This window comes from Ursus maritimus, unplaced genomic scaffold, assembly GCF_017311325.1.
Source record: "Ursus maritimus isolate PB19 unplaced genomic scaffold, ASM1731132v1 scaffold_21, whole genome shotgun sequence".
NCBI classification, from domain to species: domain Eukaryota; kingdom Metazoa; phylum Chordata; class Mammalia; order Carnivora; family Ursidae; genus Ursus; species Ursus maritimus.
The window spans coordinates 47,445,398-47,472,871 of record NW_024424564.1 but is presented as its reverse complement, the minus strand read 5'-3'; the positions used below and the strand labels follow the sequence as shown (position 1 = coordinate 47,472,871).

The following is a 27,474-nucleotide window of genomic DNA, read 5'->3' as shown; positions in this document are numbered from 1 at the left end:
ATTGCTCACCACTATCCTATATATCCCTCTATGAGGTAGTTAAAAACATTAAAATCTTTATTTGTCAGAAAAGCCAAACATCAAGCCTTAGTACTCTAGAATAATAATTGGTATTTACCATTTTACCAACGGGCTCTTCCAGAAAGAGCTCAAGTTCAGAATGTGCTGACACCTACTGGTAGACTAAAAAACATGTCCTTCTCACTATAGGGCTTGCCCAGAAAAAACCCTCCGAAGAGTAGATGCTCCTTGAACAGAGAAATCTAAAATTACATATTGGGAAGGGAATTCCCTTCCCATTTTTACATTCTTTCCGAAGATAGGTTAGAGTTCAGGTTCAAATTCCAGATCCACTATACTAGCTGCCTGACCTGAGAGAAGTTAATTAACTCCGAGCTTTGGTTGTCCCCTCTAAAAAAAAAAAAAAACAAACAAAAACAAAAAGCAGCAGCTATCTCATGGCATAGTTAGCAAATAAATGAACAGCGCTTGCAAGCCTCCATTAACTAATGTCATGAAAATACAACTGCAACCCTTAGGAGGCTTACAAATTACAAAAATTTAAGATAATTCAGAAGTTGACTGTATTAAGGCAGGACTCCCAACCATAAGGTAAGCACTCAAGGGTGTGTTAAAGTGGTAACCCTGGTGAGTGTAATGGTGTTAGGAGAGTCGTGTTGCAGCAAGGTTCAAGAAATGCCTGAATTATGTAATCTGATTTTTCGATTTTCTGCACAAAAATCCCAAAGAAGGGCAGCCAGGGTACATGATGCCTTCCACATGACCTAGAGGTAGATAAAGGGGAAAAAAGCCCACGCGGAACTGGGTGTTTACCTTCCTGACACACAAAACACCTTGAGAAAATCCAGGGAGTAAAGTTCTGTGTCAGCCACCGTGAGACCAGGTGGGAGCCTAAGGGCAAGGGGACAGTGGTCTGTGTGTGTGTAGTGCACCGAAATTCGACACCACTGAAACAGGACTCTCCATTCCACTTGAAATGTGACTCCGGGCGAGGCACTTACTCTCTGCGCTCCCAAGGAAGTGCGAGGCGGCCGGGCTCACTAACCAAGACAATTTACGCCCGACCTCATTAGTAAGGTTCTTTGAAATCACCTGGTGAATAGCGCGCTAGACAAACATAAAACGGTCAACGAAGGAAGGAGTAGCTAGTCCAGGTTCTCGAAAGTACTCCGCTCGAGAAGACCGGCCCACAGAGGGAAAAGGGAGAGGAAGACGGGGAAGTGCAGCCGCAGGCCGGGTCACCGCCCCGGAACGGCGCCGACGCCCGGGGAGGGGTGGGGACCGGCGGGCGTCGGGGCGAGACTCCGGCCGGCCGCCCCGCCCTACTCAGCGCCGGAAAAAACCGAACCCAGGGGCCGGGAACCAGCTCTCGCCGCTCCACGGCCCGCGGACCCCGACCGCGCCCCGCACCGGCCGCCCATCACCACCCACACCCATTCAACCGACGGGTGGCAGCCGCGGCCTTAAAGCCGGCGCCGCCTGACGACAGGCTGACGTCATACGTGACGCCGCGGCGGGCGGGAGCGGGGACGGCGCAGGAGGGCGTTTCCGGAGCACGCGCCCGGCGAGGGCCGCTGACGTCCGGCTCAGGTGCGCGCTCGCCCGCCCGCCCGAGCGCGGCCCAGGTGGCGGCCCGCAGCGCCAGGTGGCGGCCTGCAGCGGTGAGGGGGCGACCCGCGGCAAGGGTAGGGGCAGCGGCGGGAGGGCGTGTCGGCTTGCACTCACGTGATGGGCGGGGAGGTTGGGGTGTGGGCGGCGAGGCGAGCCGGGTGGGCCCGACCCCACCCCTCGCGGGCCTGCCAGTCGCTGCGCAGGACCTTCCCTCGGGCTGCGGCCGGACCCGCCCCACCACTTACCCCGCCAGCCTGGGTCTCCGCGGCGGGCGCTGACCCGGGTTGTCTCCTCCGCAGGGCCGCAGCGAGAGGGCGAGAGAGTCCGCGCGTTCCGAGGGAGCCGCCCCCGCCTCGGCCCGTGCCCTGCGGGGCCCCACCGCACCCGAGGGGATGGAGAGCAGCCCCCGAGGCTCCAGCTCGGCCCGCGATCCCACGCTGGCCGGTCCTCGCTAGCTGCTCGAATTTTGCGTTTTACTCACCACCTAGGCCTTGTCTCCTGAGTCAGTGGCGTTGCGGTTTGAAAGAAATGGAAGAAAAGGAGCGATGTGACCAATTCCGTTCGGTCCTCCTGCATTGAGGCCTGGTTGGCATTTGCAGAGAGGAAAATACGGCAAGAAAATTTTGGGGCTTTGGGGGGTTTTTTTGGAGGGGGATAGAAGAAGGGAAACAACATCTTAGATCTATGATTTTTTAAAAATTCTGCACTTTGACAGTGGTGGCGAAATACACTAATCCAAAAGTGATCTATTGATGGAGGTGGATTTTTTTTTTCCTTTTGATTCCAACCTTTCTCCCCGTGACAAAGCATAAATCATGGACTCCAGAAAATAAGGTGGATCTCAGGAATCCTGAAAAGACTGAGAAGCTTACATTCTTCCTCTGGAGGGAAGGGTGGGGTGTTTTTAGCCCTCTCTGGAACCTAAAACGAAAACATGAGTTGCGTGCCATGGAAAGGAGACAAGGCCAAATCTGAATCTTTGGAGCTGCCCCAGGCAGCACCCCCACATATCTACCATGAGAAGCAGCGCAGGGAGCTTTGTGCCCTGCATGCCCTCAATAACGTCTTCCAGGACAGCAATGCCTTCACCCGGGAAACGCTGCAAGAGATTTTCCAGAGGTAGGAGACCCCTTCTCCTTGGCATTTTTACACTTTTTGCTATTTCTGAATTTCTGTGGGTGGGGCAATGTCTCAGCTACCTAAACCTTCAACAGGTATTAATTAGCAATATGTCGTTAGCAGGTATAGGGGATACAGAGATGGGGAAAATAATGACTCTCATTGATTGAGCACTTACTATAGGCAAGGCACAGTGCTAAAACCCTTAGTTGTGTCATCTCCTGTGTTCCCCTCAATGATCCCATGGAATATGTGTTATTTCCATTTTATGGACATAGACAGGGCTCAGAGAAGTTCAGTAATTTGCCTGAGGTAACATAACAAGAGATGGAGCGGAGTTTGAATTCAGGTTTGGATCTGTGCTGTTGACCACTATGCTGTAATGCCTCTCAAGTCCTGCCCCCAAGAGGTGACAGTCTCGAAGGGGGACAAGATCTGTACACAGTCACCTGTCATCAGAGGTGGAATGCTGTGGGTTTTATAAGGAAGGTGCTCAGCTATACACAGTGCTCAGTTTTTCTCTGAGGCCATGTGCTGGCCTTGGTGCTTTTCTTACATTGCTTTGTATAGCCCTGCCAGCAGTTATTTTACTGTTTCTATTTTACTGATAGAGCAACAGGCAGAAAGGTCTGGTAGTTTGCCCAAATAGCTTCTAAGTAGCAAAGCTATGATTTGAAGCTGACTCTAGATCTCTTCCCCTTTCTACTTCATTTTCAATGGCCTTTTTACACACTTTGCTGAATGCTGCCTGACAGGTTGATAGAAGTTCAGCTCTTTCTCTGTCTACTTTGATGTTCTAAGATTCTTTTATCAAAGGGTTTGTGAATTAGTTCTGCAGTGTCTGGGTGGACACAGCAGTACGTCTGCTCTGCTACTTCCTGAGTATTGGAAAGGCACGGAGAGCAATTGTATCAAAAGTACCCGACCACCCTGCTAGTAAGTTGGGCCTGGGTCTAAAGATTCGGACTATGATTATAAGCTGTTTGTGGATAATTGCTGTTTGTGGATAACTCTTTCAGTGTGCTTTTCCCTGAATGAAAGAATGCTAAATATTTGCTAAACACTCACATGGAACCAGAGTTTATTCCTGGCTACTAAAGCTTTAGCAAATTTATACTACACGCCCCAATTTCCATCAGCACAAGGTAAAGATCCATCTCAAAGTAACAGCAAACCAGGATGTAAGAAAATATACTCAGTTTCCACTCCAGAGGTGGAGTTCTCTGTAGAGCATTTTGTATGGAAAGATTTGGTGTGGATAAAGAGAAACAAAGAAGCACGAAAGGGATAGAGGAAAGGGAGAAGAGGTGAGGAAGAGAAGATGGAATTTTATAAACAAACATTAACTAGTGGCCTACGGCATGCCAAGCACTGCTAGGCACTGTAGGGAAAACAAGTTCAACAGGACCCAGCCACTAAGTGCATCCCAGAACTCCACATTGACCAGACCTTGAGAATAAACTTGGCGAAGTTAGAACCCTGGAATTTAGAGCCATTTGAAAGGGAAAAGATGACCTGTTTGGATCTTAATGGAAAGAATAGTAATGTTGGCAGGTTAAGCTAGATAATTTAAAATTCCCAGATACAAAGTTTTATGCTCTTTTGAAGATGGGGCTGATGAATGGGAGAAACGGGAGAAAATTTTTGATGATTGCTGTTTGTTGAGAGGAAGTTCATCCTAGCAGTCGAATTTTAGCCAGATAAAAGAGAAATATAAAAGCAGGGTGGAGTTTCAGTGCAGTTGTGGATATGAGATGACTCATGTTTGGAACAGAAATGAGTAGGGAGTAAGAAAAAGTAAAGCCAATGGCCCAGCAGCATGGGGATGGGGAAGAGAGGAGTCAAGGTGGCAGAGTCTCAGTCAAGGATTTGAACACAGTGGCAGAAGAGGTCATTGGTTTGAAAAGGATCAGTTTTCAACATGTGAAATTAGAGAAAAGCTCAGAAACTGGACAGGCGTCATCGTGCACATATACAGATGTGGATGTCTGATCTCACACATCTCATCATATATGTGCCTGTGCTTTGAAAAAGGAAGGATTTAAAAGTCAAATAATGTAGTAGCAGCTTTGCTGGGTTATTTGGAAAATCCTCAGCCTCAAACCGTTTTCACTAGACTGATCTCAGTTGTTCAGTAATGAAATGTTCTTGCAGCTGGGTATGTATCCCTCCCCTCCCCCTAAAATAGCTGTTGAAATCTAAGTAGATGAAAACCACTTGGAAAATCTAATGCAAGCGGGAAGGGAGGAAGAGATGTTAGATATTGGTGAACCACCGGCAGAGGAGAAGTCCAGCCTCCTCATTGAAAGGTCCCTGAGCAAGTGGAAGGAGCCACATTTAAAGGTGTGGCGGTGGTAAATTGCTAAAAGGTGTAGAGTGTTAACCTCTAGAGATGTAAATCATTTTGTCCAAGAGCCAGGCAAACACATCGTCGTCATGGCCAACACCTACAGGTACACTGATGTGCCTGGCGCTATGATCTGTGCTTTATATGTATTTAATAATTTAAAGACACATCAGGAAGTTCTGAGACGTGTTTTCTAAGGTCACATTTCTTCAGACCTGATAAAAAGGAAAATAATAATTAAAAAAGGAATCTTGATGAATGTCTCCACTCCTTTTTGTTAAACTCTGAAATCCTCACCGTAGCCAGACACAGGAATAACCACGAGGGAGGACCAGGAACTCACCTGAGGGCATAGGCTTTAGTGAGATGTGGCTACAGCCTATCTTCTCACTTAGAGATCACTTCAAATCCCATGGCTCTAACCTGTGGCTGTGACGACGGGAGTGAGGCTTGCTTTCTAGTCCAGAACTTCTATCCAGGGGCACCTGGGTGGCACAGCGGTTAAGCGTCTGCCTTCGGCTCAGGGCGTGAGCCCAGCATTACGGGATCAAGCCCCGCATCAGGCTCCTCCGCTGGGAGCCTGCTTCTTCCTCTCCTACAGCCCCTGCCTGTGTTCCCTCTCTCGCTGGCTGTCTCTCTCTGTCAAATAAATAAATAAATAAAATCTTTAAAAAAAGAACTTCTGTCCAAATCCTGAAGACAGTCCTGAACAGGAGTTTGCCGAGGAGTCTCAAGAAAAGAACCACAGAACAGGACACCGTGGAATTCAGTGGGACCCGTGTGTTGAACTATGTGGGAGACTATTGTGTGTCACTCACCTGCTGCCCAGGACCGTGCGAGTCCCTGTAGCCACGCTGCCCCTCAGCTTCCTTCTTAACACGGTGAGATTAAGTTCTGTCTTAAGACTGTTGGAAGGATTCAGAGCTAAATCTCGTAAGAGTAGCTAACACAGTGGGCACCCGGATACTGCTAAATAGAAACGAGTGCTGGTATAATGGCACACCGGGTGGACCCCACGTACTCAAGTGACCACTCTAGGAATGAAATGGAGGCCGTTCTCCACATTCCCTATAGTGATATCTTCTAGGCCAACACATGTTTATTCAGTTGCCACTGCTTTGCTGGGAGGGCTACAGAGTAGAAGAACCATCCCCTGTGCTTCGGGAATTTGCTCTTTGGTTGGACATGTATAAGGTAAGGGAATTCTTTCATGGTCTTGTAAGATGCAGATTATTCCCATTGTTACAGATAGGCGAACAGGCACAAAGGTTAAATCTCACAGTTACTGTTGGTGCTGCTTGCTAGGATAATGTGTGGTCCTCTCCATCTCTCCCTCTCTCTTCTACACAGAAGCCAGGAAAGATTCCATGGAAGAGGTAGGATGTGACATTGACCTTGAAGAAGTTTTAGGATTTGGCTTGAGCAGGAAAAATAGAGGCCACATGGTCATGGTGTCTGAAGTGCACTTAAAGCCCAAGGAGAGGAGAACGGCAGGCCCAGGAGGGCCGGGAGGGTTGGAGTTAGCCAGTGGGCAGTTGGTTCCGGTGGCAGTTCTTACATGAGAGAGTGAAATGATAACTTGGTGAATGAGGCAGGAACATATAGGTACCTTGGTGGAAGCAGAGTTTGGGAACAAGGAGATCAATTTAGCAACTGTGTCAAAAGCCCAGATATGGGGCAAGGAAGCTCCAGTTTGGGGAGAGCGAATGGGAACAGACAGTAGAGGGTTAGAATCTGAGATAGAAGATGTGGGACATGGAGAAGAGACCCTGGGAACACTGCTGTAAGGTGCACCTCAAAAAAAATGTTTGGTCAGGTATGTTTGGGAACTGAAATCTACCCTGTCTCAAGACTCAAGGTGAATATTAGCATATTAGGGGTTCCACAGGTTCCTGTGGGAAACTTTTTACTTGATTCTTTCAGCCATTAATGTATTGAACACCTTCTGTGGTCATCTGGGAGCACACTCAGGAAAGCATGGCTCCCAAGTTTTGAGCTTGGTAGGGAGTTAAATGGTGAACAAGGTAAAAGACCCAGAAGTTTCTTTGTTGGAGCCTTCATGCATCTCCTGGCTGGAGACTTCACCGAAAGTGGGGAGAAGCTATTGAAAAATTGGTGAAGGGGAAGGAACTTGATACACCTTGAGCTAGGCTTGCTTTCATATGCTTGCTTTCTTATTTAATACAAGAGCGCACTGAGAGCCTTGTCCTCTGAAGCTGCATTTTAGGCCCAGGCCCCAGGGAGTCTACTGGCCTTTCCTTTCCTCCCCCCGCTGCCACCACCCGCTCTGGTTCTTGAGTCCTCACCATGAGACAGCAAGCACAACGTTGGAGTCAGACAAACCTGACTATGAATGCTAGTTCTGTCATTTATGAGATAAGTGATCACAGGCAAGTCACCATTTTAAATCACCAAACTTCAGTTTTTTAAACCTATAAAATGGAAATAATTTATAGCTTTATAGTTTATTGTGGAAATTAAATGCGATATACATAAAAGCATCTTGCATTGGGTGTAGCATGGAATTTTTCAATAAATGGTAGTTATGGTTACAGTAAAATGCAATTTGGTTGCAGAGTGAAGTTTTGTGTCCTCTGATCCCCTTTGCTAGCTCTGGAGACAAGCTCACAGGCTCTTTTTAAGGGTCTGCTACCAGTGTTTACAAAGAAAGAGATAGAGTAGCAAAACGAACATGGTGAGCATGTCAGTAAACATTTCTTGAGCACCTGTCATGTGCCAGGCACTCTTTGGGTCCTGGTGATATAGTCCTAACAGGATAGAGAAGGCCCCTGTTGTCATTCTAGTGTGGAAAACAGACGTGTCGGGTAGTAACAGGGCTGTAATTAAAGCAGGTGGAATAAGAGTTGGTACCTGGAAAAAACTGAAGACTGGGTGGTCAAAAAAGGCCTCCAATGCACTAACACTTGAGATCCAGATAATAAGGAGCAAACCAAGTGTCGATCTAGGGGAAGAACTTTCCAGAGGGCTGAAACGGTGTGTGCAAAGGCCCTCAGGTGGGAAGGAGTTTTGTGTGTTTAAGCAGTAGGGAGCAGGTGTGTGTGTGTGTGTTAGAGGAGGTAGGAATGTGGTCAGCAGTGTTCTGAGGGCCTTGCAGGGAAAGGAAGTAATTTAGACTGTATTTAAGTGCTCTGGGAGCCATTGGAGGGCTTAAGCAGTTGGAAGGAATGTTTTATGTTTGAAAAATATCAGTATGGGGGCACCTGGGTGGCTCAGTCGTTAAGCGTCTGCCTTCGGCTCAGGGCGTGATCCCGGGGTTCTGGGATCAAGCCCCATGTCAGGCTCTTCCACTGGAAGCCTGCTTCTTCCTCCTGCTTGTGTTCCCTCTCTCGCTGGCTGTCTCTCTCTCTCTGTCAAATAAATAAAATCTTTAAAAAAAAAAAAAAGAAAGAAAAGAAAATATCATAATGGTTGCTCTGTATAGAGAAGTTTAAAAAAAAAAAAAAACAACTCTACTTAAGATTTCTTGAGTGTTCGGAGTTGACCTAAAGTCATGATTCTCTTCTAAAGATGGCGCTTGGGCGCCTGGGTGGCACAGCGGTTAAGCGTCTGCCTTCGGCTCAGGGTGTGATCCCAGCGTTATGGGATCGAGCCTCACATCAGGCTCTTCCGCTATGAGCCTGCTTCTTCCTCTCCCACTCCCCCTGCTTGTGTTCCCTCTCTCGCTGGCTGTCTCTATCTCTGTCAAATGAATAAATAAATAAAATCTTAAAAATAAAATAAAGATGGCCCTTAGCAGTCTCCTGGACATCTGCCTTCTGCTTTTATTCCTGAGAAACTCACCCCGTTTCCCTTCTTCCCCTTCACACCAAGGTGGAAGCGGTCCACGCCTTCCTGCAAGATGGCCCTCGCTTGGGTCCTGCTGGCCTGACCAGCCTATGAAAGCAAAATCATAGGACTGGAAATGCCTTTAGAGCTGCTGCCCTTGCCTTGAGATGAAGGAGCGGCTGATAAGGCCTGGCCAATGATGACTTAGAGCTGGGTGGGCCAGTTTAGTTTTGTTTGGCACGTTCATTTTTTTCATTTAATTGTTTGTGTTTTAATTTTTTTAATGTTTTATTCAAGCATTTTACACACACACACACTTATTTGAAATACTTTGGGTGGCTCACGCATTCCAGTTCAGTATAGGCCTTACTACTTCTCACTGCTTTCCATTTGGCCCCCGTTCATACGTGTATGTTACCTGCCTGAGCCTCTGTGTGCCTTGGAGTATTTAAAGATTAACGATTACCAAGTGTGCAAGCCTTAAATAGAAAGCATCTAAACTGTTAAAAAAAAAAAAAAAAAAAAAGGAGAGAGTCCAAGATGGCAGAGGAGTCGGAGACCTTAGTTTCACCTGGTCCCAGGGATTCAGCTCGATAGCTATCAGATCATTCTGAACACCGGCACACTCAACCAAAGATCTAAGAAAAGCGTAGCTGCAACTCTATAAATAGAAAAGCGACCACCTTCTACAAGTTAGGAGGTGCGGAGAAGTGAACCCGAGGCGATATATCTGAAGATAAACCGCGGTGGGGGGGGGGGCTCTGTAAGCCTGCCGAGGAAAGTGATGGAGCAGCAGAATCGGAACTTAGAGAAGTCTACTCCAGTAAGGGACGTCGCTGCCTGAAGGGTGCTCAGGTGGCGAGGCGGAATCCTAGGTGGTTCAGTGCGGTCTCAGGATCCCAGGGGTCACAGGAGAACCGGGGGTGGCCTGAGTACGGCAGAGCTCCCAGACATCGGAGCAGGGAAGCCAGCTGCAATCAGTGAGCCCGGGAGTGGGCTCTCAACTCAGGGTTACCATATACCATGATCCGCCGCACGGTCAGGTGACCGCTCTCTGAGCAGGAGCCCAGAGAGCGGCAGAACCAAGGCAAGACCCCCTTCTTCCCCTGGGGAGGAGCGGTGCAGGTGCATACCACAGGAGTCTTCAGGGTTTGGAGACTGAAAATGGGTCATGTACCTGAGACAGAAACGCGCGGTCACAGACTGGGTGAGCATGGAGAGCAGACAGAGACCAGGGAGACAGGCGTGATTGACTGCTTTTCCCTGAGGGCTCACTGAGGAGTGAGACCCTGAGCTCTTAGCTCAGGGGCAGGGGCTGAAGATTTGGAGGCCACATTTTCATTCTCATCCTCTAAAGCAGCATAGAAAGGCTTCAGGGAACAAGTATCTACGGAGAGCAATCCAGAGCCTTACTCAGCCTGGCCCCAGGCAAGGGTGGTGCAGTTTGGCCAAGGCAAAGACATCTGAGAATCAGTGCAACAGGCCCCTCCTCGAGAAAATCAGCAAGAACGTCCAGCGAAGACCAAGTTTACTGATAACCCAGAACTGCAAAACTCCAGTGCTGGGGGGAATAGTATACAGAATTCATGGGTTCTTCTCATGATTCTTTAGTCTTTCCATTTTAATTTTTTTCTCTTTCCTTTTTCAACCAATTTCTTCTTTTATCAACTCTTCTATTAAATCTTTTTTAATTTTCATTTTTACAGTTACATTTTGTCTTTTCATTGCATTTAATTTTATTTTTGTATATCTATGTTTTTCGTTCTTTACAATTTTGAGATGTAGTTTTTCTAACAAACTAAAGCCAAAATATACTCAGGATATAGTGTATTGTTCTGTTCACCTGTTTATATTCCTCCTTTTTTCGTTTTTCTTTTGTCTTTTAATTTTCATTTTTATGGTTACATTCTATCCTTTCATTGTATTTATTTTTGTACATATATAAGTTTTTCCTTCTTCACAATTTGGGATCTAGTTTTCTAACAAATAGACCAAATTACACACAGGATCCCATGTGTTGCTCTGTTCAGTTCATCTGTCTGATTATATTCTCTCTCTCTCTTTTTTTAATTTAATTTTTTTTTTTCAGTTTCAGGTTTCTTCTGATTAGTGTATATTTGTCTGCTGTCATTGTTGCCATTTTAGTATTTTGTTCTCTCGTTCGTCTATTCTTCTTTGGACAGAATGACAAATACAGAAAAACTCACCTCAAAAAAGAGAACAGGAGGCAGTACTGATAGCCAGGGACCTAATCAGTATGAATATAAGTAAGATGTGGGAACTCGAGTTAGAATAACGATTATAAAGATGCTAGCTGGGCTTGAAAAAAGCATAGAAGACATTAGAGAACCCCTTTCTGGAGAAATAAAAGAACTAAAATCTAATCAAGTCAAAATCAAAAAGGCTACTAATGAGATGCAACCACATACGGAGGCTGTAAGTGCTAGGATAAATGAGGCAGAAGAGAGAATTAGTGATATAGAAGACAAAATGATGGAGAATAAAGAAGCTGAGAAAAACATAAACAACACTGGATCACAAGGGGAGAATTTGAGAGATAAGTGATACCATAAAGCAAAGCAATATTAAAATAATTGGGATCCCAGAAGAAGTGGAGGCAGGGGGCATAAAGTATATTGGGGCAAATTATTATGGAGGACTTCCCTAATCTGGGGAAGGAAACAGGCATTCAAGTCCAGGAGGCACAGAGAATCCCCCTCAAAATCAATAAAAATAGGTTAACACCCTGACATACAGTAGTGAAACTAGAAGGAGAGATAAAAAGCTTCCAGGACAAACAGAAACTAAAAGAATTTGTGATCACTAAACCAGCCCTGCAAGAAATATTAAAGGGGGTCCCTTAAATGAAGAGAGGGATTTGGGGGCTTAAAAGTAACATAGACCAGAAGGGAACAGAGACAATATACAGAAACGGTGACTTTACAGGTAATACAGTGGCACTAAATTCATATCTTTCAGTAGTTACTCTGAAATTTACTCTGTAAATGGGCTAAACGCTCCAATCAAAAGACACAGGATATCAGATTGGATAAAAAAGCAAGACTCATCAATAAGCTGTCTTAGACTCATTTTAGACCCACACACGCCTCCAGATTGAAAGTGAGGGGTACCATTTATCAGGCTAATGGACATCAAAAGAAAGCTGAGGTGGAAATCCTTACATCAGACAAATTAGATTAAAAAAAAATTTGTTTTAAGAGTTTTTATTTGACAGAGATAGAGACAGCCAGCGAGAGAGGGAACACAAGCCAGGGGGAGTGGAAGAGGAAGAAGCAGGCTTCCAGTGGAGGAGCCTGATGTGGGGCTCGATCCCAGAATGCCGGTATCACACCCTGAGCCGAAGGCAGATGCTTACCGAGTGAGCCACCCAGGCGCCCCCGGACAAATTAGATTTTAAACAAAAGACTGTAATAAGAGATGAGGAAGGACTATATCATAATTAAAGGGTCTATCCAAAAAGATCTAACAATTGTAAATATTTATGCCCCTAACACGGGAGCAGCCAATTATATAAACCAATTAATAAAATTAAAGAAATACATTGATAATAATACAATAATACTAGGGGACTTTAACATTCCACTCACTGCAATGGAGAGATCTAAGCAGAAGATAACAAGGAATGACACACTGGACCAGACGGATTTCACAGATATATTCAGAGCACTCCATCCTAAACAACATAATGCACATTCTTCTTGAGTGTACATGGACCATTCTCCAGAGTATGGGGTCACAAATCGGGTCTCAACTGGTACCAAACGATTGGGATCATTCCCTGCATATTTTTGGACCACAGTGCTTTGAAACTGGAACTCAAACACAAGAGGAAATTTGGAAAGAACTCAAATACATGAAGGCTAAAAAGCATCCTGCTAAAGAATGAATGGGTCAACCAGGAAATTAAAGAAGAATTTTAAAAATTCATGGAAATAAATGAAAATGAAAACACAACTGTTCAAAACCTTCGGGATGTAGCAAAGGCAGTCCTAACAGGGGAGTATATAGCAACACAAGCCTTTCTCAAGGACAAGAAAGGTCTTAAATACACAACCTAACCTTACACCTAAAGGAGCTAGAGAAAGAACAGTAAATAAGGCCTAAAACCATCAGGAGAAGAGAATTAATAAAGATTAGAGAATTCAATGAAATAGAAACCAAAAGAACAGTAGAACAGATCAGTGAAACTAGGAGCTGGTTCTTTGAAAGAATTAGTAAGATTGATAAACCCCTGGCCAGACTTACCAAAAACAAAAGAGAAAGGACCCAAATAAATAAAATCATGAATGAAAGAGGAGAGATCACAACCAGCACTGAAAAACCCACAGCAAATATCATTCTCAGTGGGGAAAAACTTAGAGTTTTTCCCCTAAGGTCAGGAACACAGCAGGGATGTCCACTATCACCACTGCTGTTCAACGTAGTACTAGAAGTCCTAGCTTCAGCAATCAGACAACAAAAAGAAATAAAAGGCATCCAGATCTGCAGATTTTTGTGGATGACATGATACTCTATGTGGAAAACCCAAAAGACTCAACCCCAAAATTGCTAGAACTCATACAGGAATTCAGTAAAGTGGCAGGATATAAAACCAACGCTCAGAAATCAATTGCATTTCTATACACCAACAGGGAGAATAAAGAGAAAGTACAGAGTCGATCCTGTTTACAGTTGCACCCAAAACCATAAAATACCTAGGAATAAACCTAACCAAATAGGCAGAGGAGCGGTACTCAAAACTATAGAACACTCATGAAAGAAATTGAGGAAGACACAAAGAAAGGGGAAAATGTTCCATGCTCATGGGTTGGAAGAACAAACATTCTTAAAATGTCTATGCTATCTAGAGCAATCTATACATTCCGTGCAATCCCTATCAAAATACCATCAGCTTTTTTCACAGAGCTGGAACAGCCCTAAAATTTGTATGGAACCAGAAAAGACCCCAAATAGCCAAAGGTGTGTTGAAAAAGAAAACCAAAGCTGGTGGCATCACAATGCCAGACTTCAAGCTTTATTACAAAGCTATAATCATCGGGACGGTATGGTTCTGGCACAAAAACAGACTATACATAGATAGTGGAACAGAATAGAGAACCCAGAAATGGACCCTCAACTCTGTGGTCAACTAATCTTTGACAAAGCAGGAAAGAATATCCAGTGGAAAAAGACAGTCTGTTCAACAAATGGTGTTGGGAAAATTGGACAGCCACATGCAGAAGAATGAAACTGAACCATTTCCTTACACCATACACAAAAATAGACTCAGATGGATAAAAGACCTAAATGTGAGGCAGGAATCCATCAAAATCCTAGAGGAGAACACAGGCAGCAACCTCTGACCTCGGCCGCAGCAACTTCTTGCTAGACAACGTCTCCAAAGGCAAGGGAAACAAAGGCAAAAATGAACTACTGGGACTTCAAGATTAAAAGCTTTGGCACAGCAAAGCAAACAGTCGACAAAAACCAAAAGACAGCCGACAGAATGGGAGAAGGTAGTTGCAAATGTCTTATCAGATAAAGGGCTAGTATCCAAAATCTATAAAGAACTTACCAAACTCAACACCCAAAGAACAAATGACCCAATCAAGAAATGGGTAGAAGACACGAACAGACATTTCTCCAAGGAGGACATCCAGATGGCCAACAGACACATGAAAAAAAATGTTCAATATTACTTGGCATCAGGGAAATACAAATCAAAACCACAATGAGATACCACCTCACCACCAGTCAGAATGGTTAAAATTAACAAGTCAGGAAATGACAGATGTTGGCAAGGATGCGGAGAAAGGGGAACCCTCTCACAATGTTGGGGGGAAATGCAAGTTGGTGCAGCCACTCTGGAAAACAGTATGGAGCCTCCTCAAAAAGTTGAAAATAGAACTACCCTATGACCTAGCAACTGGGTATTTACCCCAAAGATACATATTTTGATCCAAAGGGGCACCTGAAAGCCAGTGTTTATAGCAGCAGTGTCCACAATAGCTAAACTCTGGAAACAGCCCAGACGTCCATCAATAGATGAATGGATAAAGAAGATGTGGTTTATATATACACCAGGGAATACCACTTAGCCGTCAAAAAAAAAAATGAAATCTTGCCATTTGTGACGATGTGGATGGAACTAGAAGGTATTATGCTAAGTGACAGAAGTCAATCAGAGAAAGACAGTTGTGTGATCTCACTCATATGTGGGATTTAAGAAACAAAACAGGATCATAGGGGAAGAGAGGAAAAAATAAAACAAGATGAAATCAGAGAGGGAGACAAACCTTGAGAGACTCTTGATTATGGGAAGTGGACTGAGGGTGCTGGAGGGGAGATGGGTGGGTGATGGGCATTAAGGAGGGCACGTGATGAAATGAGCACTGGTATTATATAAGACTGACGAATCATGAAACTCTACCTCTGAAACTAATAATGTTATATGTTAATTGAAGTTTAAAAAAATTTTTTAAACTAAAAGAGTAGCAACAAATACTACCTATGCAAATGAAAATATCAATTACTCTTTTCTAATGTTTAAGAAAAATGGCTGGGGGCGCCTGGGTAGCGCAGTCATTAAGCATCTGCCTTTGGCTCAGGGCGTGATCCCGGTGTTGCGGGATCGAGTCCCACATCGGGCTCCTCTGCTGGGAGCCTGCTTCTTCCTCTCCCACTCCCCCTGCTGTGTTCCCTCTCTCGCTGGCTGTCTGTCACATAAATAAATTAAAAAAAAAAAAATGGCTGTATTAAGGCAGCAAGATCAGCAAGGAAGAAGACTGTAGAAATAGGTAGGCTGGGAGTTTCATAAAGGAGACCTCTTCTGAAACATGGTTTGGGTCCACTGACTTTGTGAATGACAGCAGGTAGGCCCTACCACTACTGAATTAATGTTTTGCATAAAAAGAGGTAATCTCTAGGGCAGTAGGAGCCTAAACTATAGAATACTTGGGTAAAAAGTGGTTACCTTGTACTGAATGGGGAAAGAAGCTTCCAGGGGCGGTAGTGGAAGGTGTCCGTGGCGTGCCGGGCAGGAGGGGTTGGGCAGCCCACACATCTCAGCCCTCCTTTCACATTTGTAGGTTGTCTCCAAACACCATGGTGACCCCCCACAAGAAGAGCATGCTGGGAAATGGGAACTACGATGTGAACGTCATTATGGCAGCACTTCAAACCAAAGGCTATGAAGCTGTCTGGTGGGACAAGCGCAGGTAATCTGAACCAGGCTTGAGATGAGAACTCGGGCGCGAGTGGGGAGGTGTTCCCGACGGGAACCTTGGGGACTTGACCGCCTCGGAGGCTGACGCCGTTTCTCTTCTGCAGGGACGTCAGTGCCATTGCTCTCACGAACGTCATGGGCTTCATCATGAATCTGCCCTCCAGCCTATGCTGGGGTCCGCTGAAGTTGCCTCTCAAAAGGCAGCACTGGATCTGTGTTCGAGAGGTGGGAGGTGCCTACTACAACCTCGACTCCAAACTGAAGATGCCCGAGTGGATTGGAGGCGAGAGCGAGCTCAGGTACCTGTTGCAAATGGGCCAGGCTCCTTCCATTGGTGCACTGGGGAAGTTGAGCCCATCTTTGGTTCTTTGACAAAGGAGACGAAATCCCTAGCTCCTTGCGTCCTCTCCCCGCCCCGCTTAGACTCAGGGTCTCAGACCTGAAAGACCTGTATCTTTGATGGCCCATGAGGATGTGACGTCCCTTTGGTAGAGAAGTTCCAGCACCCAGAACGCTGGCCTTCTGGTCTGGGAGGACTGGCATCGTAACATTGTCTTCACTTAGACAACTGGGATGGTACAGCTGCCAGTTCAGAAGGAAGGCAGACGTTTAGACCAGAGAGGGCTCAATTTCCCTGAGACCAAAGAAGAAACTTTTTTTTTAAACAAAGAGAAGTCCCTTACTTGAGTACTTTGGGCCGGCTCTGTTCCTCACAGAACTAGATGCTGTTGGCAGTTCCATGAGGATGAGTGAAAATTCAGGTTAGAAATGAACTGGACAGGTTGAAAGGATGAGGACACTGGGGAGCACGCGGCCCCGAGACTAGAATTTGCAGTTTTACCAGCATTTCATTTTCTCTCTCGTCTACCCTTTGTTCCCGTAGGAAATTTCTCAAACATCACTTGCGAGGAAAGAACTGTGAACTTCTGCTGGTGGTGCCAGAAGAGGTGGAGGCCCGTCAGAGTTGGAGGGCTGATGTGTAACGCCGTTCTACCCAACCTTCCCTCACCTCGGTCCCCAAGTCCTCCGTCATGTGCTGTGGCCTACACAGTGGGTCTGCCCTTGCCACTTCCCAAACATCTCATTGGGTTTCCCCTCAGATTGGACAGTGCAATAGGACAGACAGATGTGTGGACTGTTCCAAGAACCAACCACCCAGCGTTACTCATTCCTGGGACAGGAAGGTAGGAGCTCTGTGTGCTTAGGGCAAGCTGTGGAAGACCCTTATTTAGTGAAGAGAGGAGGAAGACAGGTGGGTCCTAGCGTATTTCCCCCATTCCTACGAGAACTTGACAGAGGCTCTGCTGGAGAACCCTGCTGCTGTGACTCACCTGGAGATGCTGCCTCCACTTCCCCTTTCCTGGCAACCAGTGGGTCTGAAGACACAGTACATGCAAAGCCCGGGTGACTGGCTTGACGGACCCAGAGCGTAAGGGCCTCTCAGGAAACCATCTCCAAAATCCCAGCAGTGGTACAGCGTGCTGTCTCCAACCCTAATGCCACCCATTACCCCCATTTTTAAGGGTGGTTTATGGCCATCCTTGGAGTTTTCTAATGAAACATTCTCTAGTATCCCTTGCCGGGTGGTTGAATCCTGCAATATTCTAGTGTGACAGGGTGAGCTAGATACCTAAGAGGTCATGGCGTAAGGCAGACCGGGGCAGGCATGGATGGCCTGTCGGCCTCACTGCAGCATTGTCCCTGCCACTTCACTACAATGATTTCGGAGGCTCTGGGGCACAGACAGGCAAAAGGGCAGTTTTCCCAGTTGACACACTCCGGCAAAATCAGGAAACAAGTCTACTTTCGATATCCAATTCCACTAGTTTGAGAAACAGTTGTGTGAGGCAAGTATTGTGAAGATAAGCTACTCAGAGATTAAGAGCAGCTAGAATTGGTAGAAGTCCTAGGCTCGGAGTCACTATACTGATAAGAAAGAATCAGAACCCTCAAGTTGGGTGTTTACGTGCATTGTTATAGGACCTGGATTTGTCATCTTTCTTTAGTTTCCTTTACAAATCAATGAGAATTGATCCACCCCCTACCTCTTTAAATAGTTGTAGGCCACTTTTCTCCTGTAACTTTGGAAAACAGAAGGAGGGGAAGTATCCTACCACACTGTGTGTCACCAAAGTGGTTGTGGTTGCCTCGGGGCAGGTGGGCAGGCAGAGACAGCCTGTCTACCCCTTACCACCGTTGGTGGTCTTGGCAGGTCTGAGAGCTGCCCCACTGGCCAAACGTCTCTCCAGCAGCAAAGCCAGCCTGGGGCTTGCATGTCAAGCCTGAGCAAGCTTAACAGGATGAAGCTGAGGCTTTCTCCCCACTGTGACTGGAGTGCATGTTTACACCAGCACTTTTTCTGCACATGTACCTTCAATCCAACAAGGCCGTTTTTTACGCTGAGTTAACAGAGGCCACCAAGCGGCTACTGCATCACACCCCCTCGGCAACGGGCTGCAGTCTCTTCTGCACCATTTTCCATACCAGACCTGCTTGGCACCACAGGGAGCTCTTTACCCCTGCACAATGACATTCCAACCACCACCAGCCAGAAGTTACAGCCGACCTGATTGTCACAAGCAGGACCTTGGGCCCATGGGCACTGTCAGTGATAGTAAGCCATTTCCTGAGAGGAGGAGGAAACTCCTCTCCACCAATCTGCTTGGGCCTGTGCAAATGGCACTTCAGAGGAGTCCCTGTGCACTTGGAGTCCATGAGCCAATGGGATATGCAAAGACGCTTAAACATTTCAGGGCTGGTTTCTCTGTTCATATCCAATTTTGGTGCTTAGGAACAGGGACCCATGCTGATGCCCAAGGGCAAAAAGCCCCACTTCCTTTAAGGAAGGGGACAGGCCTGACCCTGATGCCCAGTAAGGGGCAACCCTAGGCTTTTTGTTTTTCTTGCTTTTATTCCTTTTTTTGTTGGCCTTGTGCTGGGTTTGTTTACAAAAGATGTATTTTGTTTAACCAAATATTAAAAATGGAAAACTCCGTACATAAATCTCCCATCTGTCTGCCTGAATTCTGTAATTATGTATGTAGAAGGGAAAAAAAGTAAACTTTAGTTTGATGACGATGCTTTAGAAGAAAAACTCACTACCATCATAAGTCACCTTTAGAGCTATGTTGTGCTTTGGTCAAACCTCTCACCTCAAAAATCCAGGTAAGCTATTCACTAAGTAGGATTTGGTTCAAAAGCCTGAGGCATTTTTCAGTTTATAAAAACTGGGCTCAACAATCTGAGGAAAACTAATCAAAGTACAAATTTTCTTTACCAGCACTGACAAGTGACCAGTGTTTTTCTCTGGTTAACAAGTCAAGATCACAGCAGAGGGCCTACTGGATTTGAACTCAGATCCAGCATTTCCTATGCAGTCTGGCAAATTACTTAACCTTCCTGTGACTGTTTCCTCCTCTGTAAAATAGGAATAGTACTATATGCCCTAACTTGTATTATTCTGATAAATACAAAACACCTCAGTACCATTAATACTATAGTGCTAATAAAAATTTTCGTTAAATGGAAAAACTGCAAAGTTCAAAGACAGGGCTACAGTTGGATTCATGATCAGCTCATCTCGGCAATTATTTTTAAAAGAACAAACCAAAAAAGTTCTATTTGCCACCCTTCCCTCCCTAGACCAGATATTAGTACTATGTCATTCCCTATAAATCCTTTACGACTGTATGTCACCGTAGACCTTACAAGTACCTGGACCCAGTCCTTTGTTGGTAGATCTGAAAATGACTGCCTGAATTCAGGGCAAAGATTACTATTAAAAGGTTCTTGGCCAGAAATGAAACATCTTTTTCACTTTTGGAAGTTTAACTAACTTGGGCCTAAGGGGTCAAACACTGTTAAATGGTGGTGCTAGCTGAGCTGAGAGGAAAGTGAGGGACAGTCTAAGTGATTTTGAGGTATATGTATCACAAGTACATAGATGACACTTTCCATTGGAATCATTTTTAATATTTAAATACAAAAAGTGAGCACTTACTTTTTTTCTTTTTTAGACAGACACCGGTCTCTCATAGCCAAAATGGGCAGAGGAAATGAGCTCCTGCTCTGTCCTCCACAGTCCCCATCCTATGGTTGAAACTGCTGCCCGGCCCTCCCTCCTTTCCAACATAGAAATTCACAGTGGCTGCTTTACACTACGGCTGTAATGCATTAATGTATTTCATATCGTGTGCATGTCCCTTCCCAACATCTCCATGCTTAAAAACAAAACTGGGGTACATCCTTCCCAGTGGCATCAGTTCCTGTGCCTCCAGTCATGAGTGATTTAGTGAAAGGGGCGGGATGGCCAGAACTGGAGTAACCGTCTGCACTGCTGCACTCTGGTATCAGAGTGAGAACAGAAGAAATGGGACAGCGTGGAGGGCACAGTTGCAAGTTGGGAGTCTCCGTGAGACACTGGGGAGAATTCTCCCCAACAGGTTTAGATAGATCAATGTGCCAGAGTTACTTAAAAAAAAAAAAAATCCAAATAATCAGCAGTTCAAACACTATTGAATTTTCAAACTTGTCCCACCAAGACAAGTCATATAGCAGTAGCAATCTAGATCTTTCCAGGAAGTGAAGGTAGAGCCCCTGGCATTCCTCCTGAGAGCCCTGTGTTAGGCCCTAGAAGTATCTGGAAAAGAAGAGGAGGAGTATAAGGCATCATACAAGCCTAGGGATTGCATTTCCACTGTAACTGACAGGGCAGACAAGCTCTACACAAACTGCTGAGCACAGTCGGGTACCTAAAGGCATGGGCTGGATCCCAATCTCTACCCACAAGTAACTGCTGGTCTACCCAGGTGCTGGGAAATCAACACCTTGCACCTCCACCACTGGCAAGAGGCCCAGGGACTGGGCTCACCTGCCGCTGCTGCAGTTGTTGCTGCTGCTCCATCTGCAACTTCTCAGTCTCAAAGACAACAGGAAGAACCAGGATCATGAAGGAAGTGGTCCCAATCCACAAGGCTGCCCTGGAAAACCTGCGGAGGGAGTGTGAGCATGATAGCGAGACACAAAAACAGATCGCTTCACCAAGAAACCAGTAACCAACCCTCTTAAACTCCCATGTTTTTGATACCCGTGTTCTACCCAACCCTCGCACCATAACCCCTACCAGAAACAGGATGAGCAGTTTCTGCTGGCTGTTTATCTCGTGCCAGCAGTTCTAACATTCTCCTGAGTTCTCACAAAGGTATTTACACGGCACAATAATTACCTCCCATAATGTGAAACGATCCTCCCAACGACCCTGTCCCATAAGAACTGCCACTTTAGGGGAAGGAAATTGAGACCAAGAAAGGTTAAGGCAACCACCAGCCCAAGGTCACTCAGCGATCTAGATGGCAGGCTGGCCTCCAACCCCGGTCTGCTACTTCCAAAGCCCATGCTCATTCACGGCACTTCAGGCACCCCAGGTACATCCCAATGTCTTTGCCCTCGTCCCTTACCTGTACATTTTCTGAGCCACAAAGAGGGAGAGATCAAAAGTGGCTCCAGCCGCGGACCGGACCCTCTCTGGGAACATCTCCGTCAGACCCCACAGTCTCTCCGACAGGGTCTCATCTAGCTGTGGTGGAGGCGGCGCGAGTCTTGACTGAAGCAATGGCAACCATCCCCTGGGGCTAGGGCACCCCGCCCCGGCCCAGTGGGGGCCCTAACCCCGCCTCCCGGAGAAGACACCTCCCCTCCGACCTCTCCGGGCTCCGCGACGCGCCTTCGTCCGAATCCCGCAGCACGCGGAGCTCACACCCCCGGGCGGGCCGTTCCCTGGCCGTAACCTCGCACCCCGCCTCACACCGCAGGGCCCCAGTACCTCCTCATCGTCTTCCTCTTCCAGCTCCTCCTCAGTCTTTTCGGAATCGCCTTTCGGAAGCAATTCGTCCGGGGACAGGGGCGCCCCAGGACCGCCGGCGGCGGCGGCGGCGGCCATGGCTGCAGGGGGAACACCGGAAGCGGAAGCGAGGAGGCGAGTGCAGCGCCCCTGGAGGACAGAGCTGCACTTCCGGGAGCCGGAGGCTGAAGTGCTGGGAAAGAGCGACGCCTTCTGGCCGGCTGACTTCGGCTTTCGGCCGGGTAAGAAATACCTTGGTCCAAGTACAGAGTCGCGGTGCTTCCGCGGTAATTCTCTTTGGTTTAGTGTGGGCCTAGAAACCTGCATTTTAATGAGCTCCCAGGGGTCACACTGCGACAAACAGCAATCCAGTCTCATTTCCCCGAGGGGTGTGTTATATGGTTGGAGTTAGGTATTTGGAGGTTTATTGGTCTTTTGGGAAAACATCGAGTGAACAGTACCAATGTACTAAGACAAAGGCAAGAGTTAGCACTTAAATACTTGAGTACCAGGTATTGTGTGTTGTGTACTCATTTAATCGTCACAGCAACCCACCGAGGTATGTACTATCGTCCCTGGTTTAGAAATGAGGAAGTTGAGGCACAGTATAGAGGTGCACGGGAAGTCTTTCTGGAGGATGGATTTCTACAAGTTCGCTGGCCAAAAAGTATGAACATTTAGTACTTTGCTAGATATTAGATAGTTGCCCTCGAAATTACATCATACACTTTCACAATTATAAATGGAAGTGTATCCATATTTTAATTTTTTGCTTTGCTGGATTAGATGCTTCTTTTTATAATGTGCCACACAGGTGTTTTGTTTTTTTTTTAATTTTATTTATTTATTTGAAAGACAGCGCGTGCACAAGCAGGGGCGGGGGCAGAGGGAGAGGGAGAAGCAGATTCCCTGCTGAGCAGGCTGGACCCCAGGACCCTGAGATCATGACCTGAGCTGAAGGCAGACCCCTAACCGACTGAGCCACCCAGGTGCCCCTCACACAAGTTCTTAATACACGAGTAATTTGATAAACGCTTTGGCCAGCTGACCATGGAATCAGAATCTCAGGACTGAAGAGTCCAGGTCTCTGATGCAGGACCATGTCCTTCGTCCTATGCTTACATAAGGAGGGGCAGGTACGTTTGCACTTCCTCCTGTAACAATCCTTGGTCCTTTTCAGCTCCGAACAGGGCAGCACTCACTATAGAAAGTTTTTATGTCTCAAAAGGGTGCTTACTGTATTATTCCATTACATAAAGTTCAAAAACCGGCAAAACCAATCTTTGGTGTGGATTACTGATTCCCTTTGCATACATCGGAGGGGATATTTGGTAAGGGGCAGGAGAGTGGCTTCTGGGGTGTTGGTAAAGTATTCTTTCTTGACCAGGGTGGTGTTTACCTGGGATGTTCATTTTGGACAATCTATTAGCCTGTACACTTATGAATTACGCCTTTTTGCATTTGTTAAAATTATTTACGTTGGCTAGCGCTATATAAATACAAGGGCAGCTTAAGAGCCCAGTAATGATGGCTTTCAATTCTTTTGTGGGCTCTTTTAGGGAATGCTGGTAGTGTTGAGTCTTGAAGGGAGAGAAGGCAGTCTTTTTTTTTCTTTTTTCTTTTTTTAAGTAGGCTCCACACCCAACCTGGGGCTTGAATTCACAACCCTGAGATCAAGAGTTGCATACTCTACCAAGTGAGCCAGACAGGGGCCCCTAGAGAAGACAGTCTTACGTGGAAGGTACAGGCATTAATGCCTCCAAGTGGAAAGTCACAATACTAATGGGGAGACGTTTTAGGAAACCTTCAACCAACTAATTTTGTTTGTATTCACAAGAGCAATACATGATCTGAAAAAACAAAAAAACAACACCCTATTTTTAAGAATAAAAAAACTTTCGACCATTCTATCACTGTGGAGGGATAAAAAAAAAAAAGGGAATCATACAGTACAGAGTATTAAAAGCCTTGGGAGAGATGTGATGGTCTAGAAAAGGCAGAGTGAGAAGGTAGCCCAGAGGCCAGGACCCTGTGGAATCAGACATTTAAAGGTCAGCGAGTACTTGCTGGCACTCGTAGACAGTAGACAGGTGGTTGCCAGGGGCTGGGGAGGGGAAACCGAAACCGATAACCAAAAAGGTAACAGTGCAGCTAGGGCAGCTACGACTTCTCCCCACAGCTGCTTGTTCTCAGAATGCTGTCTGCCACCATGTTTCTAGAAGATAATATTCATGCCTGACACCGTGATAACCAAGTGTGAATTTAGTTGTTTTGCAGAAACTCAGGGTTTCATCCAGAAGCCAGCTGGACCCAGTCAGGACACTGATCTCCCTCCCCATAGAGCCCAACACAATGCGGTTAACCCTCCCTCACTTTGTAACCGCCTTTATCTGATTTTGAGTCACATAGCTCCTCTCCCGCTTTACTCAGACCTTTTTCCACTTGCTTTTAAAAACCCCTGGCCCTCCTGCTTCAGGGAGGCAGACTTGAAGCTTATCTTCCCAGCTCATTTGGCTACCAGAATAAACCCTTGCCTTACTGTACACTCGAGGTCTATCTCAGTGATCAGCTTCACCGCATGTCGGACACTTGAACTTGGGTTCAGTTACAAAATGGGAAGTTACTCCTTGATGGGTAGAGTTTCAGCTTTATAAGATGAAGCGTCTGGAGACGGATGGTGGTGATGGGCGCACAACATTATGAATGTATTCGTTACCACTGAACTAATTAAAAATGGTAAATTTTACATTATGTATATTTTGCCACGATAGAAAACATTTTAAAGACAAATAGAAAACAGGAACTAAAAGAAAAGAAAAGAGATGGAGGGGAAGGGGAGCCTCAAGAGTTTCAAGGAGGAGCTGCTGGAGAGGAAGAAGGGAACTCAGAGAAGAGCGGCTTCACTAAAGGTTTCAAGGAGAGATGCTGAGAGGCAGCAAAGACGACGGAAGGCAAGAATGATGCCAAGCCAGGGGGCACTGTGGAAGGAAGGGTAAGGAGACAAGTAAAGGTGCTAACAAGTGAGTGTGGATGCCCCAGGCAGGTGCAGAGCTGACTATGCCGTCTGGATGGAGATGGGGTGTTCTAGAACCCCAGCCTCTGGCTCCTCTCCTACCCCATCCCTCAAGTCCACGATTTTGCCTTTCCTGTTTCTGTTCTGTCAGAATGTGAGATTGGTGATACAGCAGTTCTTGCTGTGGGTCAGTGGGCAGGCATAGATCCCTTTGAGAATCTTAGAAAAGCTGTAAGCCCTCCCATACAAAACAGACATTAGCCCAATCCGCACAACTGGCTGGTGGAGTCCCTTGCAGGCCTGTAGGACTAGATGACTCCCTCTGACTGCCTCTAATCCTCCCTCTGACTGCCTCTAAAGCCGCACTCACTCGCTGATGCCCCCAGAACTTTCGTGCAGCTCCCCAGTAACAGCTCCCACTAACCCAACACGCAGCGCAGAAATTGACAAAATTGTTGTGGTATCACAAGAGATAACGTCACACAGATGGCACTATGGCCCCTAAGTAGCAGGTTTGGTTCATAAAGACCTTGAAGGAGGAGGAATTTTAACCAGAGCCTGAAGGATGTATCTGACTAGAAAGGTAAGAACTTGAAAGTAGATAATATCTCGTTGGGAAAAATACAAGGGTTGGGGTGGTGAGATGTGGCCACCTTCCTCTTTTCTCCTTTCCCTTTTTCTCACATCCATCAGCGAACACAAATTGATTGGGACACCTGGGTGGCTGTCGGTTGAGCGTCTGATTCTTGATTTCAGCTCAAGCCATGATCTCAGGGTTGAAAGATCGATCCCCCCCCCCGGGGGGGGGGGATCAGGCTCTGTGCTCAGCAGGGACTCAGGTGGAGGTTCTCTCTCTCCCTCTGCCCCTCCCCAAGGCACACTCTAAAATAAATAAATCTTTAAAAAAACCTGATCATAACACTCCTCTGCTCAAACTCACCAGCAGCTTATTTCCCTTATCGCTCAAAATAAAAGTCCTCCTTCACTGCAGAACTGTCCCACATAACGGCTCCAGCCCTCTCTGGTGCCAGGGCGCTGTGGGAACCCACATTATTGTGACAACCAAACCTGCCCCTCATGATTCCCAAGGTTTCAGTCTGGGCTCCACCCCGTCCAGCTGTGTCACCTTGAGAGCAGCTCGTTTCTTCATCTAAAAGCAGGGGACGAGAACAAACCTGGATTCTATGAGATTTGGCAACAGGTGTCTGGCATCGAGGGCACTCAGTAGATCCTTGCTACGGATGCTGAGCCAGGAGCAAGCTAACTCGCCGCTGCTCCCATTAGGGGCAGCATTTACAGCCCATTTACATTTGTATCCTCTAATTTCTTCGGAGTTATTCTCCCCTTCATCAGAAAGTGAGCTTATGGGCTGGAACCTCTATCCATCTCCCCTGAGCTGGCCCATTAGAGGCCGTCCCCCAGCAGCCCCTCTCTTTCACCAGGAGCTGGGAGTCAGCAGGCTCTCACACCTCTGCTGTATGATCCTGGACCAGTTTCTGAACCTCCTGGAATCTGGTTCCTTACCTCTGAGGACACCTGCTGACAGTTCCAGCTTCACGGGGCTGAGCTGAGGGAGACAGGTGTAGGAGGGCAAGGTGCTGACCATCGTAGCCACTGCCAGGCTAAAGCTCTGGGCTCTGTCCCCATCGCAGTGCCCTCCCCCTTAACTTTGGGAGCTGGGTTCCCTCTGACTCCCTCCCCCAACCAGAGCAGCTTTGCTCTCACGAGGACTTAGGCAAGGACTCCCTCTCTAGGAATGCAGCCCCCCGCCCCGAACACTCGACTGCTTGACAACTTGGTCCCTGCCAGGTCTGACCTAGTCCCAAATCTCTGGAGGACTGCAGAGGAATTTGGGCAGAGAGACTGTTCCTGTCCCGGTCAGCCTCTGCGGATGCCCGGGAAGCGGGACTGCTTCTCGTGCAAGGGTGACATTTCCCCACAACTTAAAAACTGTCTCTGGGCAGCCAAACAGAAGCTTAGACTCCAGGCTCCCCTGACTTCTTCAAGAACTGCTGCTTTCATTTCTCGGTCACTTTGGCCACAGACAGATGACATACCAGCATTTAATTTTTTAGAAAGTAAACAGGAAAGTAGCACAAAAATAAGAGTGTTGCCATGGAAGGCTGGGGCTTGCCACCGCCACCGCCACCTTCGAGAAGCTGAAGCTAGGAGAGGGGGTGGATTCCGAGAACAATTATTCTTCAAAGAACAGAGAGAGTAGCCCCCTGGGGGTGGGGGCAGAGAACCGGGAGGGCTGTGCATCCGAGGCCCCCAACACAGGGCCCTTTGGAACTGCTGGTGCCACACCCCAAATGCCAGCGTGAGGGGTGACGCCATGACTCCAGCAGCTTCCGCAGCAGCATCAGGCCAGTGAGGCAGAACCTGGGAAGGCGCCTTCTTACGTGAAGTGACCACTGGACAGCACCCCAGGGCTCATTCCTGCTCCCCGCCCTGGCCTGGGGGTCGCGGTGTCCACCAGTATGTTGTACCTTCCTGCTGCACCCCCCCCCCCC

The 27,474-nt window shown here is 46.8% G+C and overlaps 2 protein-coding genes across 3 annotated transcripts; one reads left to right on the top strand and one right to left on the bottom strand.

Moving 5' to 3' along the window:
* The first annotated feature begins 1,636 nt into the window (after positions 1-1,636).
* On the top strand, positions 1,637-19,117 carry JOSD1 (Josephin domain containing 1). The gene is made up of 5 exons (XM_040637548.1): positions 1,637-1,706; positions 1,932-2,751; positions 15,973-16,101; positions 16,214-16,408; positions 16,993-19,117. Exons 2-5 carry the CDS (start codon positions 2,567-2,569, stop codon positions 17,090-17,092), a joined length of 609 nt encoding a protein of 202 aa, XP_040493482.1. The 5' UTR covers positions 1,637-1,706; positions 1,932-2,566; the 3' UTR covers positions 17,093-19,117.
* Positions 19,118-20,608: 1,491 nt separating this feature from the next.
* On the bottom strand, positions 20,609-22,095 carry TOMM22 (translocase of outer mitochondrial membrane 22). Of its 2 annotated transcripts, none has more exons than XM_008705555.2 (4): positions 21,931-22,095; positions 21,566-21,684; positions 20,980-21,097; positions 20,609-20,748 (listed from the first exon to the last, which is right to left on the bottom strand). In XM_008705555.2, the coding sequence occupies exons 1-4, from the start codon at positions 22,045-22,047 to the stop codon at positions 20,674-20,676; spliced, it is 429 nt and encodes a 142-aa protein (XP_008703777.2). In that variant the 5' UTR covers positions 22,048-22,095; the 3' UTR covers positions 20,609-20,673. The 2 variants fall into 2 exon arrangements, with proteins under 2 accessions (XP_008703777.2, XP_040493481.1); XM_040637547.1 differs by having other exon boundaries at positions 21,566-21,711; positions 21,931-22,090.
* Between the last annotated feature and the right edge of the window lie 5,379 nt (positions 22,096-27,474).

Bases quoted from the DNA above. Each gene is read 5' to 3' on its own strand.
- JOSD1 (XM_040637548.1), top strand. From the start codon at position 2,567: ATGAGTTGCGTGCCATGGAAAGGAGACAAGGCCAAATCTGAATCTTTG. The intron at 2,752-15,972 runs GTAGGAGACCCC...TCACATTTGTAG, and splicing joins CTGCAAGAGATTTTCCAGAG to GTTGTCTCCAAACACCATGG. The intron at 16,102-16,213 runs GTAATCTGAACC...TCTCTTCTGCAG, and splicing joins GTCTGGTGGGACAAGCGCAG to GGACGTCAGTGCCATTGCTC.
- TOMM22 (XM_040637547.1), bottom strand. From the start codon at position 22,047: ATGGCCGCCGCCGCCGCCGCCGGCGGTCCTGGGGCGCCCCTGTCCCCG. The intron at 21,098-21,565 runs GTAAGGGACGAG...CTCCCTCCGCAG, and splicing joins GTGGCTCAGAAAATGTACAG to GTTTTCCAGGGCAGCCTTGT. The intron at 20,749-20,979 runs GTGAGCCCAGTC...CTTCTTTTCCAG, and splicing joins AACAACTGCAGCAGCGGCAG to ATACTTCTAGGGCCTAACAC.